Here is a 12,347-nt window from a genome sequence, read left to right on the forward strand (position 1 = left end):
GCCTAGCTGGGGCGTGGGTGCGGAGGAGAGGGCCGAGGCTTCGAGGCCTACCTGGAAAAACGGGGAAAAGTAGGAAAATTAATGAGATTAGATAAAAGATTTAGAAAGTAATTAACTTTTTTTAAAAAGAATATGGCCTAGAAATTTAGTTGGGCGCGCCAGCCGTTAGCGCCTTAGGAGGAGTAGATCTCGAGCGCTAGGCGCTTAGCGCCCGGGCGCAGCGCGATCTGCGCCTCGCCCCAACTTCAGTACACATTTAGCGCCGGCGCAAAGTCTTAGCGCGCGCCCTGCTGCGCGCGCAGATCATGACGTCATTTACTAGTGCAACGCCCTTTGTGCGCCCCGAACCGGAACTTCACTCGCGCCGCCCCATTGTGCGCCGGGCGGCCCGAACGACTGTGAAGTGGAACGGTACACAGCCGAGGCAGGCCGCGGGGAGCGCTAATTAAAGGGCACTTACCCTGCACTATAAAGGCCAGCCATTTTGCAGCATTCACTCTTGTGCAACGGTGTTTTGGAGAGAGACCAAGGAGGAGAGCTTACTGGTTTGGACCAACACTAGGACAGGTATTTTTGGCTCAGGCCAGAGCTTAGCAATTATCTTTGCCTTCATTGAGAGCTCATTGTTTGCCAGCATATAATGGGGGCTGCATTGGGTGCCAACGCTGACTTTCAGCCTTATGCCAGAAGGGCTTACAGACGCCGTGAGAGAGTGGCAGCCCTGGCTAGACGCAGAGGGGGCAACAGGCGTCGCCAACTGAGGCCTTACCCACCCAGGGTATACCGCCAGCAGTCCTCCTATCTGACCATGTCTGCCGCGATGTGTGTAAGGAGGCTGCGATTCAGAAGGGAGGCTGCGATTCAGAAGGGAGGTGGTTGCAGACATCTGCCAGCTGCTTCAGAGAGATCTGCAGCCACAGCTGAAGCGCAGGACGTCTCTGTCGGTGGCAGTGAAGGTGACGGTGGCTCTCAACTTCTATGCCACCGGCTCCTTCCAATCCGCTGCTGGGGACATCGCTTACATCTCCCAGTTCGCCGTGCATTGCTGCATCCGCCAGGTGACCGAAGCCCTTTTCAGAAGGAGACATCAATTCATCTCCTTCCCCATGACCCTGGACAAGCAGCAGCAGCGTGCAGTGGGATTTGCAAGAATAGCGGGCTTCCCCATGGTGCAGGGCGCCATTGACTGCACGCATGTGGCTTTGCGGGCACCTCTGGAGCATGCCGAGGATTACCGCAACCGGAAGGGCTACCATTCCCTCAACGTACAGCTGGTGTGTGACCACAGGCAGCGCATCCTAGCTGTCAATGCCCGCTTTCCAGGCAGCAGCCACGATGCCTTTATCCTGCGACAGACAACTGTGGCTGACATGTTCCAGGCACAGCCTCCCCCAAGAGGATGGCTTATCGGGGACAAAGGCTATCCTTTGTGTACCTGGCTCATGACCCCGCTCCGCGCGCCCACGACCCCTGCTGAAGAGGCATACAACGAGAGCCATCAAGCGACTAGGAACATCATAGAACAAACAATCGGCGTCCTCAAGCAACGGTTCCGCTGTCTCGATCGCTCCGGGGGAGCCCTCCAGTATTCGCAGGACCGAGTCTCCCAATTCGTCGTCGTTTGCTGCATGCTGCACAACCTGGCTATCCGCAGGACTCAGGCACTGCCACCTCACGTTGGACCCCCACCTCAGGAGGAGGAGCAGGAGGAGCATGAGGAGGAGGAGGACGAGGAGTACCAGCCCAGGAGGGAGGCAGAAGGTCCAAGGGCCGCCCGTCGGCGGCTTATTGAACGTCACTTCTAGGCCCCCTGTCGGGGAATGGCTTGTGCCAATGAAAGAACATGATTGCAGCCGCTCCGCAAGCCCTCAGCCGGTTAAGGCAACAAACACTTCAAAGATCAAACATGGACAATGTTAATAAATAAAATGCTTTATTGTACAAACTCAGGGCCCCTCCCACATGAAAACCAAAAACAGACGAAACCCCCAAAAAACACTCAAACACATTACTCGCTCCCACAACCTGGAGAGGATTAACAAAACAGTGCAACTAAAATGGCCGTCATCCTCGGCCTTCGTAAAAAACAAACATCACATCCTCGGCCTTCAAAAAACAAACATCCAATTCTTGGCCTCAAAAAACAAACACAACTGGCCACACATTCGACTTTTTGGCCCGCTAGGTCGATGCCTTGGCCATCTTTGTGTGGCCCCTGCCCGCCCTGCTGCTCCTCCTCAAAGTAAGGCCATTGGCTGCTGCAAGGCTGGGGGCAGGCTCCAGAGGGGCACATGTCGTGACGGCAGATGCCCTTGGGGGTCGGCCTAGTCGAGGTCTGGCCGTCGAGCGGGCGGCTGTTGAATGCTGCAGCTGTGGCTGGCCAGCATCAGTCGCTGCAGCAGCTCCTGGCAACTCCACTGGGGGAGTGGCAGTGGCGGCTGGAGGAATGGGGGCAAGCTGGCGGATGGCAGGCGCTCGCTGGTCGCCTGAGACACTGGCACTCGCCCGGGCCAGCACTGCAGCATGCGCACCAATCTGCCGAGGGACAGACCGCTGTTCTGCTGCAGCGCGCCGGGTGCCCTGGCGATGCCTGGCTGACACAGCGAGTGTGGCAGCAGTGAGTGCCCGTGTTGACCTGTTCAGTGACCTCATCAGAGCACCCAGTGACTGCACGGCACCACTGATCAGCTGCCCACTCGCTGCCTGAGCTGCCCCGAATGCCGCACGACTCGCTGCCTGATCTGCCCCGAATGCCGCCAAACTGATGGCCTGTGAGGCCCCGACGTCGGTGACACTCCGAGAGAGGGACTCGATGGCCTCAGGCAACCGTGCCACTACCCCCATGAGCTCCGTGTGCCGGCGCTCCGAGTCCGCGGACAAGTCCTCGAGGCGTTCCATCTCCTCGGCGAAGACCATCTCCGGACTGGAGGCCAGACTCTCCCTCTGGGGAGAAGGCCGCCGAGCTGGCCGACCCTTCCTGCGTTGCTGGAGGCCGCTGGGCCCAGCAATTGGACTCCCCTCCGACCCTTCCCCCCTCTGGGCAGAAGGCCGCCGAGCTGGCACCCCCCTCCCGCGTTTCTGCAGGCCGCAGGTCCCATGAGCTCCCCTCCGACACTTCCGCGACGCTCCCCTCCAGGGAAGTCGTGTCCCCTACATTGGCATGGGTTGCCACGGCTGAGGGTTCCCCTGATGGGCCGCCTTCCTCTTGCTCCTCCTCCTCCTCCTCCTCTGAGGGGCTGTCACTGGCAAGTTCAGGGACCTCCTCCTCACCATCTGAAAGCAGGAAGGCACAAGAGTAGCTTCAGAGTGAGGCGAGGGCGTCAGCGAGGGATGCATGAGTGGTGGCATTCAGCGCATTGGTCGGACAGTGGCAAAGGATGTAGATCTGATGCGCAAGTGGGACGAGAGAGGTCCAAACGTGGATGTCCTTACCATTGCTGCCCAGAACAGGGTCGGCATCTCCACATGCAACGGGGCCAATCACCCGGGCACCCATGATGCGCTCTACGCGATGTTGAAGCTCGGTGAGCGGCTGGATCTGGGGTCGGCCTCCCCCGGTCGCAGTCCGGCTCTTCCTATTATTAGCCAGCTTGGCCTGCAAGAGAAAGGACGGCCTCTAAGTACAGTGTGTCGCCCTGATCTTGTGTGCACTGCCTCCCATGGTGGAATAGCCTGGCCAGTGTGTCGCCCTGATCTTGTGTGCACTGCCTCCCATGGTGGAATAGCTTGGCCAGTGTGTTAAGTGCAGAATGTGCAATTGATGTTCATGCCTGTTCCATAGCTGCTGGATGAGGGCTGGCCATTAGGGCTTTCAGGTCCCTTTGCCCATAATGTGAGGTGCACATGCAAGGATGAGGAGGTCACTGGAAAGGGTACTCACCCTGACAATCCGCGTGAGGTCATTAAACTTTTTGCGGCATTGGACACCGGTCCTGGGGACCTCGCTGTTGGCTGACACCTTGCTGGCGACATGCCTCCAGGCTCTCCGGTAGGCGCGGACCGGCGCCTTCCTGCCATTGTCCGGGTACAAAATATGGCGCCTCTTCTCCACACCACCAACCAGCACACTCAGATCACGCTCTGAGAAGCGCTGCGCTCGTTCACGGGCCCTCTGCATGGCTTCAGGCGCTATTTGGGTCCAGCAGCAGTGTTCAGGCCTAGCTGGAGGGCTCCACTATCCAGGGCGTGGCAGCAGACCAAGTCGACCCTTCCCCCTTAAGAGCTGGCCGGTGCCAGGGTGTCTGCTGTCAATCACGAGATGGCCGCACCCGGCCTGGGCGCTCTCGCTCAGCACCTCCGGCTTAGCGCCTAAAGAGAGGCGTCCAGCACCAGTTTTAGCGCTCGTACAAACTCTTAGGGCGAAGCTAATGAATATCGCAGAAGTGGCCTCGATTTGGCGGCGGGCGCAAACTTTAGCGGCCGCCCGACTTTAACGCCCCAAAAGTGGCTACAATGAATTTCTAGGCCTATGTGTTTTAAAAGCAACTTTTTTTTTTAAAGACGCAGAAAGCGAGAAAAAGAAAGGAAAAGTTTGGAATCAAGATGGCGGCGACTCACCTCGGTTCAGAACGATAAGGCCCGCCCACACACGCACCGATTGGTCGACCGTCAGGTGACCGAAGCGTAGGATTGGTCAATCGTCCCGTCACTCGACCGTAGGAGGGCCCGGCCGCACGCGCCAGCAACCCGGCGTACGATTGGTCGACCTCGAGGTCACTCTATCGCTAATGAGCGGATAATGAGATGCTAATGAGCGGAATGTTGAACGTTTTTTGGATACCGCGGGCGCGATTTTTGCCCGGCCGAAACGTAAATACGCTTACGACCATTTCGGAACGGTAAACTTTCTTTCGACGTAACGCACGCGTAGGTACGCCCTATAACTTTCGAGCGCATAGCCGGACAGACGCACACGTGAGGACAGACAGACAGATAGACAGACAGATAGACAGACAGACAGACAGAAGTATCCGTTTACATATATATAGATAGATAGATATAGATATAGATGCTATGATCGTATTGTGTCATTTTTTGTGGATGTGATGTGGCAATCAGGGTCTCTTCATCAATGCAATACTTACCCTCAACAACAACAACAACATGTATTTATATAGCACCTTTAACATAGTAAAATGTCTCAAGGCGCTTAACAGAAGTGTTATCAAACAAAATTTGACAAGAAGCCACATGAGATATTAGGACAGATGGTGAGGTAGGTTTTAAGGAGCGTCTTAAAGGAGGAAAGGGAGGCAGAGAGGTTTAGGGAGGGAATTCCAGAGCTTAGGACCTTGGCAGCTGAAGGCACGGCCGCCAATGGTGGAGCAATTAAAATCGGGGATGCTCAAGAGGCCAAAATTGGAGGAGTGCAGATATCTCGGAGGGTTGTAGGGCTGGAGGAGATTAGGAGATTACAGAGATAGGGAGGGACGAGGCCATGGAGGGATTTGAAAACAACTATGAGAATTTTAAAATTAAGGCATTGCTTAACCAGGAGCCAATGTAGGTCAGCGAGCACAGCGGTGATGGGTGAACGATCTTGGTGCGAGTTAGGACACGGGCAGAGAGTTTTGGATGACCTCAGGTTTACGGAGGGTAGAACGTGGGAGGCCAGCCAGAAGTGCGTTGGAATAGTCAAGTCTAGAAGTAACAAAGGCATGGATGAGGGTTTCAGCAGCAGATGAGCTGAGGCGGGGCCGAGTCGGACGATGTTACGGAGGTGGAAATAGGCGGTCTTAGTGATGACGTGGATATGTGGTTGGAAGCTCATCTCGGGGTCAAACAATCACACCAAGGTTGCGAACGTCTGGTTCAGCCTCAGACAGTTGCCAGGGAGAGGGATGGAGTCGGTGGCTAGGGAATGGTGTTTGTGGCAGGGACCGAAAACAATAGCTTCGGTCTTTCCAATATTTAGTTGGAGGACATTTCTGCTCATCTAGTACTAGATGCAGTCTGACAATTTAAAGACAGTGGTGGGGTCGAAAGAGGTGGTGGTGAGGTAGAGCTGGGTGTCATCTGTGTCCATGTAGAAACTGATGCTGTGTTTTTGGATGATGTCACCGAGGGGCAGCATGTAGATGAGAAATAGGAGGGAGCTGAGGATAGATCCTTGGGGGACACCAGAGGAAACGGAGTGAGCAGGAAGTGAAGATTCCTTGGCTACGACTGGATAAATAAGAATGGAACCACGTGAGTGCAGTCCCACCCAGCTGGACGATGGTGGAAAGGCGTTGGAGAAGGATGGTGTAGTCAACCGTGTCAAAGACTGCAGGTAGGTCAAGAAGGATGAGGAGAGATAGTTTACCTTCATCACAGTCACATAGGATATCATTTGTGACTTTGAAAAGAAACGTTTCAGTACAGTGGCAGGGGCGGAAACCTGATTAGACAGATTCAAGCATGCAGTTGCGGGAAAAATGGGCATGGATTTGGGAGGCAACAGCACGTTCAAGGACTTTGGAGAGGAAAGGGAGGTTGGAAATGGGGCAGTAATTTGCAAGAATGGTTGGTTTTTTGAGGAGAGTGGTGATGATGGCAGATTTGAAGGAGAGGGGAGCAGTACCTGAGGAGAGAGAACCGTAAACAATATCAGCTAACATGGGAGCCAGGAAAGGAAGTTGGGTGGTCAGCAGTTTAGTGGGAAAAGAGTCGAGGGAGCAGGAGGTGGGCCTCATGGACAAGATGAGCTCGGAGTGGGCATGAGGGGAGATCGGAGAGAAACTAGAAAAAGATGCTAGGACAGGGGGAATACTTAGAGGAAGTTTGACCCAGTGGGCTAGGGGACTTCAAGAAAGTTCCCTTTATTATGAGTCTAACAAAAAATGCCTATGTCAGCCATTGAAATCTTGTTAGCTGAATGAGTTTCAAAGTATAAATATTCTTTCTGAAAACATATTGCTTGTTTTGTTTTCTAGCTATTGATCAAGAGAAGTTTGATGATATACAGACAAAGGAAAAAAACAATGATGAACAGTCCAAATTGATAGAAGCCATTGTGATGGTGATGATGTACTGCAAATCATTGCCCAGATGTCTTAGTCTTGTTCTTGAAAGCTATATGGACAAACACCAACTGTGGAATCAGTTGTATTATTTATCAGGTGTGATATAACAACAATATAATCTATTTGTGACTTTTATGCATATTAATGTTGAAAATTGAACTGTAAAAACAAATGATCATAGTGGCTTTGAACTTATGGGGGAGGAGGCAATTCTTAGGAAACAGAGCAGGGATAACATTTTCTAGTCACCAATTCTGTGCATTAATACCAGAATTATTTTTAAAAGCTGCAAACTAAACACCCGAGATATGTAATTTTTGACTAATTCCAAAACTGAGTGAGTAATTTTAAAGGCTGGAATTTTAAAACGTAACGGCCTGGAATTTGCAGTCAGAGACGAAGCGAAGGCGTTCACCGCTGGCCCCGAATTAGGCTTCGCACAAGGATCTCACGATCTTTGTGTCCAGGACTTTAGGTTTTCCGGCATTCAATTCAAATCAACGGAGATTAGTGGGGATCCCCTTGTGCGAGCTGCTGTGATGCCAAGAAGCTGTCTAAGCAGCCAATCAAGATGCAGAATTCTCACAGACAGCAAACAAAGAAGCTCATAAAATTATAATTTTAAAAAAATGTTAGAGAGAGCTAAACAAAGATTGGGGCTCTCACATGGGGAAACACTAACCTGAAATAAACATAAATATTTTTTTTAAGTTTCTTAAAAATTAAAATACTTGCCATAGAGACTGATTCCTGGGATGGCAGGACTGTCGTATGAGGAGAGATTGGGTCGACTAGGCCTGTATTCACTAGAGTTTAGAAGAATGAGAGGGAATCTCGTGGAAACTTATAAAATTCTGACAGGGCTTGACAGACTGGATGCAGGGAGGATGTTTCCACTGGCTGGTGGGTCTAGAATGAGGGCTCACAGTCTCAGGATACTGGGTAGGACATTTAGGATTGAGATGAGAAATTTCTTCACTCAGAGGGTGGTGAACCTGTGGAATTCTGTACCACAGACAGCTATGGAGGCCAAGTCACTGAATATATTTAAGAAGGAGATAGATAGATTTCTAGACACAAAAGGCATCAAGGGGTATGGGGAGAGAGCGGGAATATGGTATTGAGATAGAGGATCAGCCATGATCATACTGAATGGCGGAGCAGGCTCGAAGGGCCGAATGGCCTACTCCTGCTCCTATTTTACTATGTTTCTATGGGGGCTAAATTCGGTTCATTTGCACCTCCCTAAGAGGGCGCTAACGCAAGCGCCTGGGTGTGGCACCGCTAACGCCTCCCGCGAAATTCAGTGGGAGGTTAGTGGTAGCACTGCGCTACCGGCGATGACGTCATCGCCGTGTGCAGCACCCTGCTCTCGCCCTGGCTGTAATATTGGGTGGCGCCCCCACCACCCCCCCCCCCCCCCCGACTTACCACCGGAAGCACTCCGTGAGCCCGGCACTCCACTTGAGTGCCGGGCTCATTTGCCCGCTCTCCCGATCCCTGGTGGCCCAGCTGGGCGCCAGGACGCGCTGCGCAAGGGCCCTCTTCTTTAATAAGGGAAGGGCTGCAGTACGGTGGTGCGACATGCCGCAGGGATATTGGCTCGCAGCGCCCCAAGAGGGACGTGGGGCGCTTCCAGTTGCGCCCCTCCTCCCTCTCGGGGCGCTAGCTTGGAAAATCAGCCACGAGGGCGCTAACTTTTTCGGGGCGCTACCCAATTTTTACCCCTATGTTTCTAAAATATTTATTAAAATGGACAAATTTCACACTGCACAAAATTAAAATTTGTTTGTTTGGCCTTAACCTTTGTTTAGCAGTCAATACGCTGTTAAACCCCCAGTTACACCTAATCCCTTTGGATCTAACTTTTAGTGAGGAATTTATCAGCTTATTTACTACGGAAGAGCTGAACATTTCGTCAGTTTCCCTGATTTGGGTGATTACACTGATTGCCGGCTCTCGGGTGGGGGGGGGGGAAGGGCACAGCGCAGCCTGTATCAGAGCTGTGAATAACAGACCGCAACTTCAGAATTTCCGCATGCGCCAAATCCTGAAGTTGCGGTCAGTTTCAAAGGCGGAATGATGGCGAACGCTGCCAGTTTGCCATCATCCCGACTGCAAATTCCTGGCCGTTGAATATGGGGGCCAAGATTAAAATTTAATTTTTGATTTACTAGTTGGAAACCATATCTACATACATAAACATTGGACAATAATATAACTAAGTTCAATACTTAACAAACGAGTTACCACAGCGTTTTTAGTGCATTAGCAGTGCAAATATGGCATCGGGAATTTTCAGAGTGAGGAAATTGGGTGGAAGCCATTTGCACCAATTGTGCACCTTTAAAATGCTTCCCTAAATTCCTTTGTGCTTCCAGAGCATTCCCACAATCCGTCTTCCGGGTCCTCGATTTTGGCACTTACATTGGGATATTGGCCTTGCTGATTTGCAGGACCCTAACTTATTGCCAGTAAAAAAAACTACCCTTCATTTTGGGATGTTTATTTCAAAATTAACCCCATTTAATTTAAAATAATATTTGCACTTCTGTGTATTTTTCTCTTTCTTTCCAAATTTTCTTCCCTCTTCTCCTATCCTCTCCTGAAGGAAGTGACTGGAAGTGGAATTTCTTCATGTCAGCCTAGACAGCAAATATTAGCAGGCTGTTTGATCATAGTGGTCATCACAGCCAAGCTTAATTCTGTCCTGATAAATACATAGGCTGCGATATTTGAGGCTGTAGCGCTGGCCGTTAAGGCTGGTTTTGTTGAATAAATGCTGGCCACCTTGCTTCTGCCTGCTTCCGGCGTGGAACACGGCGGCAGCTGTTTTGGAGAGGGCTGCAGCGCTGCTGTTGGCTGGGCTCGCCTCTTCCATGTGGATATGCCGATCGTAACGTCTTGTGCTCCAGAACTAGCTGTGCCGCTAGCCAAGCTGTTCCAATACAGCTACAACACTGGCATCTATCCGACAATGTGGAAAACTGCTCAGGTATGTCCTGTCCACAAAAAGCAGGACAAATCCAACCCAGACAGTTACCGCCCCATCAGTCTACTCTCAATCATCAGCAAAGCGATGGAAGATGTCATCGACAGTGCTGTCAAGCGGCACTTACTCACCAATAACCTGCTCACTGATGCCCAGCTTGGGTTCTGTCAAGACAACTCGGCTCCCGACCTCATTACAGCCTTGGTCCAAACATGGACAAAGGAGCTCAATTCCAGAGGTGAGGTGAGAGTGCTGCCCTTGACATCAATGCTGCATTTGACCGAGTGTGGCATCAAGGAGCCCTAGTAAAACTGAAGTCAATGGGAATCGGGGGGAAAATGTTCCACTGGCTGGAGTCATACCTAGCATAAAGGAAGATGGTTGTGGTGGTTGAAGGTCAATCATCACAGCCCCGGGACATCGCTGCAGGAGTTCCTCAGGGCAGTGTCCTAGGCACAACCATCTTCAGCTGCTTCAGCAATGACCTTCCCTCCAACATAAGGTCAGAAATGGGGATATTCGCTGATGACTGCATAGTGTTCAGCGCCATTCACAACTCCTCAGACAATGAAACAGTCCATGCCCGCATGCAACAAGACCTGGACAACGTTTAGGCTTGGGCTGATAAGTGGCAGGTAACATTCGTGCCACAGAAGTGCCAGGCAATGACTATCTCCAACAAGTGTGAGTCTAACCACCTCCCCTTGACATTCAATGGCATTACCATTGCCGAATCCCCCACCATCAACATCCTGAGGGTCACCATTGACCAGAAACTTAATTGGACCAGCCACATAAATACTTTGGCAACAAGAGCAGGTCAGAGGGTAGGTATTCTGCGGTGAGTGTCTCACCTCCTGACTCCCCAAAGCCTTTCCACCATCTACAAGGCACAAGTAAGGAGTGTGATGGAATACTCCCCACATGCCTGGATGAGTCTTCTTAGGCAGTCCCTCGGAACCGAAGATGACTTGCTTCCACATTAAAAATGAGTTCTTCGGTGACTGATGAGTCCAATGTGGGACCTGCAGCCTCTGTCACAGGTGGGGCAGACGGTGGTTGAAGGGACAAGTGGGTGGGGTACTTGGCTTGACGTGCGCTCCTTCCGCTGTTTGCGCTTGGCTTCCGCTTGCTCCCAGCGAAGAGACTCGAGGTATTCGGCGCCTTCCCGGATGCTTCTCCACTTCGACACCATCCAAGACAAAGCAACCCGCTTGATTGGCACCCCATCCACCACCTTCAACAGTCACTCCCTCCACCACCGGCATACCATGGCTGCACCATCTACAAGACGCACTGCAGCAAATCGCCATGGCTTCTTCAGCAGCACCTCCCAAACCCGCGACTTCTTTCACCTAGAAGGAGAAGAACAGCATGGGGAATTTGGAGGTGGTGGTGTTCCTGACTTAGAAGTATATCGCCGATCCTTCATCGTCACTAGCTCAAAATCCTGGAACTCCCTAACTACCAGCACTGTGGGAGTACCTTCACCACACAGACTGCAGCGGTTCAAGAAAGCGGCTCACTACCACCTTCTCAAGGGCAGTTAGGGATGGGCAATTAATGCTGGCCTTGCCAGCGATGCCCACATCCCATAGAAACAAATATTTTTTTTAAATCGGCGTGCAACGCCTAAATTGACGCATGGCAGCAATTTTGGATGTCGCCACTCTCCATACCGCCCTCTCCTAACCATGTACGGAAGAATGTGCGTGCAGCAGTTGTACAGAGATGCTGTCAGCGCTTCTTAGAGGGACACACACATCTTACAGGTAAGTTTCGATTTCAGATTTTGGATATTTTTTACATTTTATTGGAGCAGTGGCTTGGTGCAATACATTAAAAAAATTGTTAAAATTGTGCAGGGAGTGCTGCTGGACGCTTGTAAGGCTTTGGATGTTTAGCAAGACCTCAGAGAAAACCACTTGCTCCCAGTCCTGGAGATGTAACAAAGGCAGCAAAGGGGACAAGCTGCTCGCAGAGGGAAGAGGAAGAAGCAGAAGAGGAAGAAACATAGAAACATAGAAGATAGGAGCAGGAGTAGGCCATTCGGCCCCTCGAGCCTGCTCCGCCATTCAATGTGGGAATTCAGGCTGGGATATCCGAGATTGAATCAGCCACCTGCAGTACCAGTGACCACAACTCCAAAAGCCACCACAAAGCAAACTTTCCAGTGCAAGTTTATCCATATCTGCATCCAATATTACATCAAAAAATCAACTAATCACCCTTGTGCATTCCCTTCGTGACTGTCTTAAGTGTGCCTTTGCCTTTCCTAGTGATGTTACGCAGTGCTTCCCCAGTGGCTGCAGCATGGCTGGCAGAAGGCTGCTAACTTTCAGTGGGGGACA

The 12,347-nt window shown here is 51.5% G+C and overlaps 1 protein-coding gene across 2 annotated transcripts in view; it reads left to right on the forward strand.

Moving 5' to 3' along the window:
• The window catches only part of kiaa0825 (KIAA0825 ortholog), a 755,168-nt gene that overhangs the window by 322,071 nt on the left and 420,750 nt on the right, over window positions 1-12,347 (forward strand). For both annotated transcript variants that reach the window (XM_085988737.1, XM_085988745.1), the window contains one exon: window positions 6,915-7,100. In XM_085988737.1, coding sequence (XP_085844863.1) covers window positions 6,915-7,100 — 186 coding nt within the window. The remainder of the gene's footprint in view (window positions 1-6,914; window positions 7,101-12,347) is intronic.

The sequence above is a fragment of the Somniosus microcephalus genome, chromosome 1 (assembly GCF_052327205.1).
Source record: "Somniosus microcephalus isolate GS21.2 chromosome 1, FLI_Smic_1.0, whole genome shotgun sequence".
Classification (NCBI taxonomy): domain Eukaryota; kingdom Metazoa; phylum Chordata; class Chondrichthyes; order Squaliformes; family Somniosidae; genus Somniosus; species Somniosus microcephalus.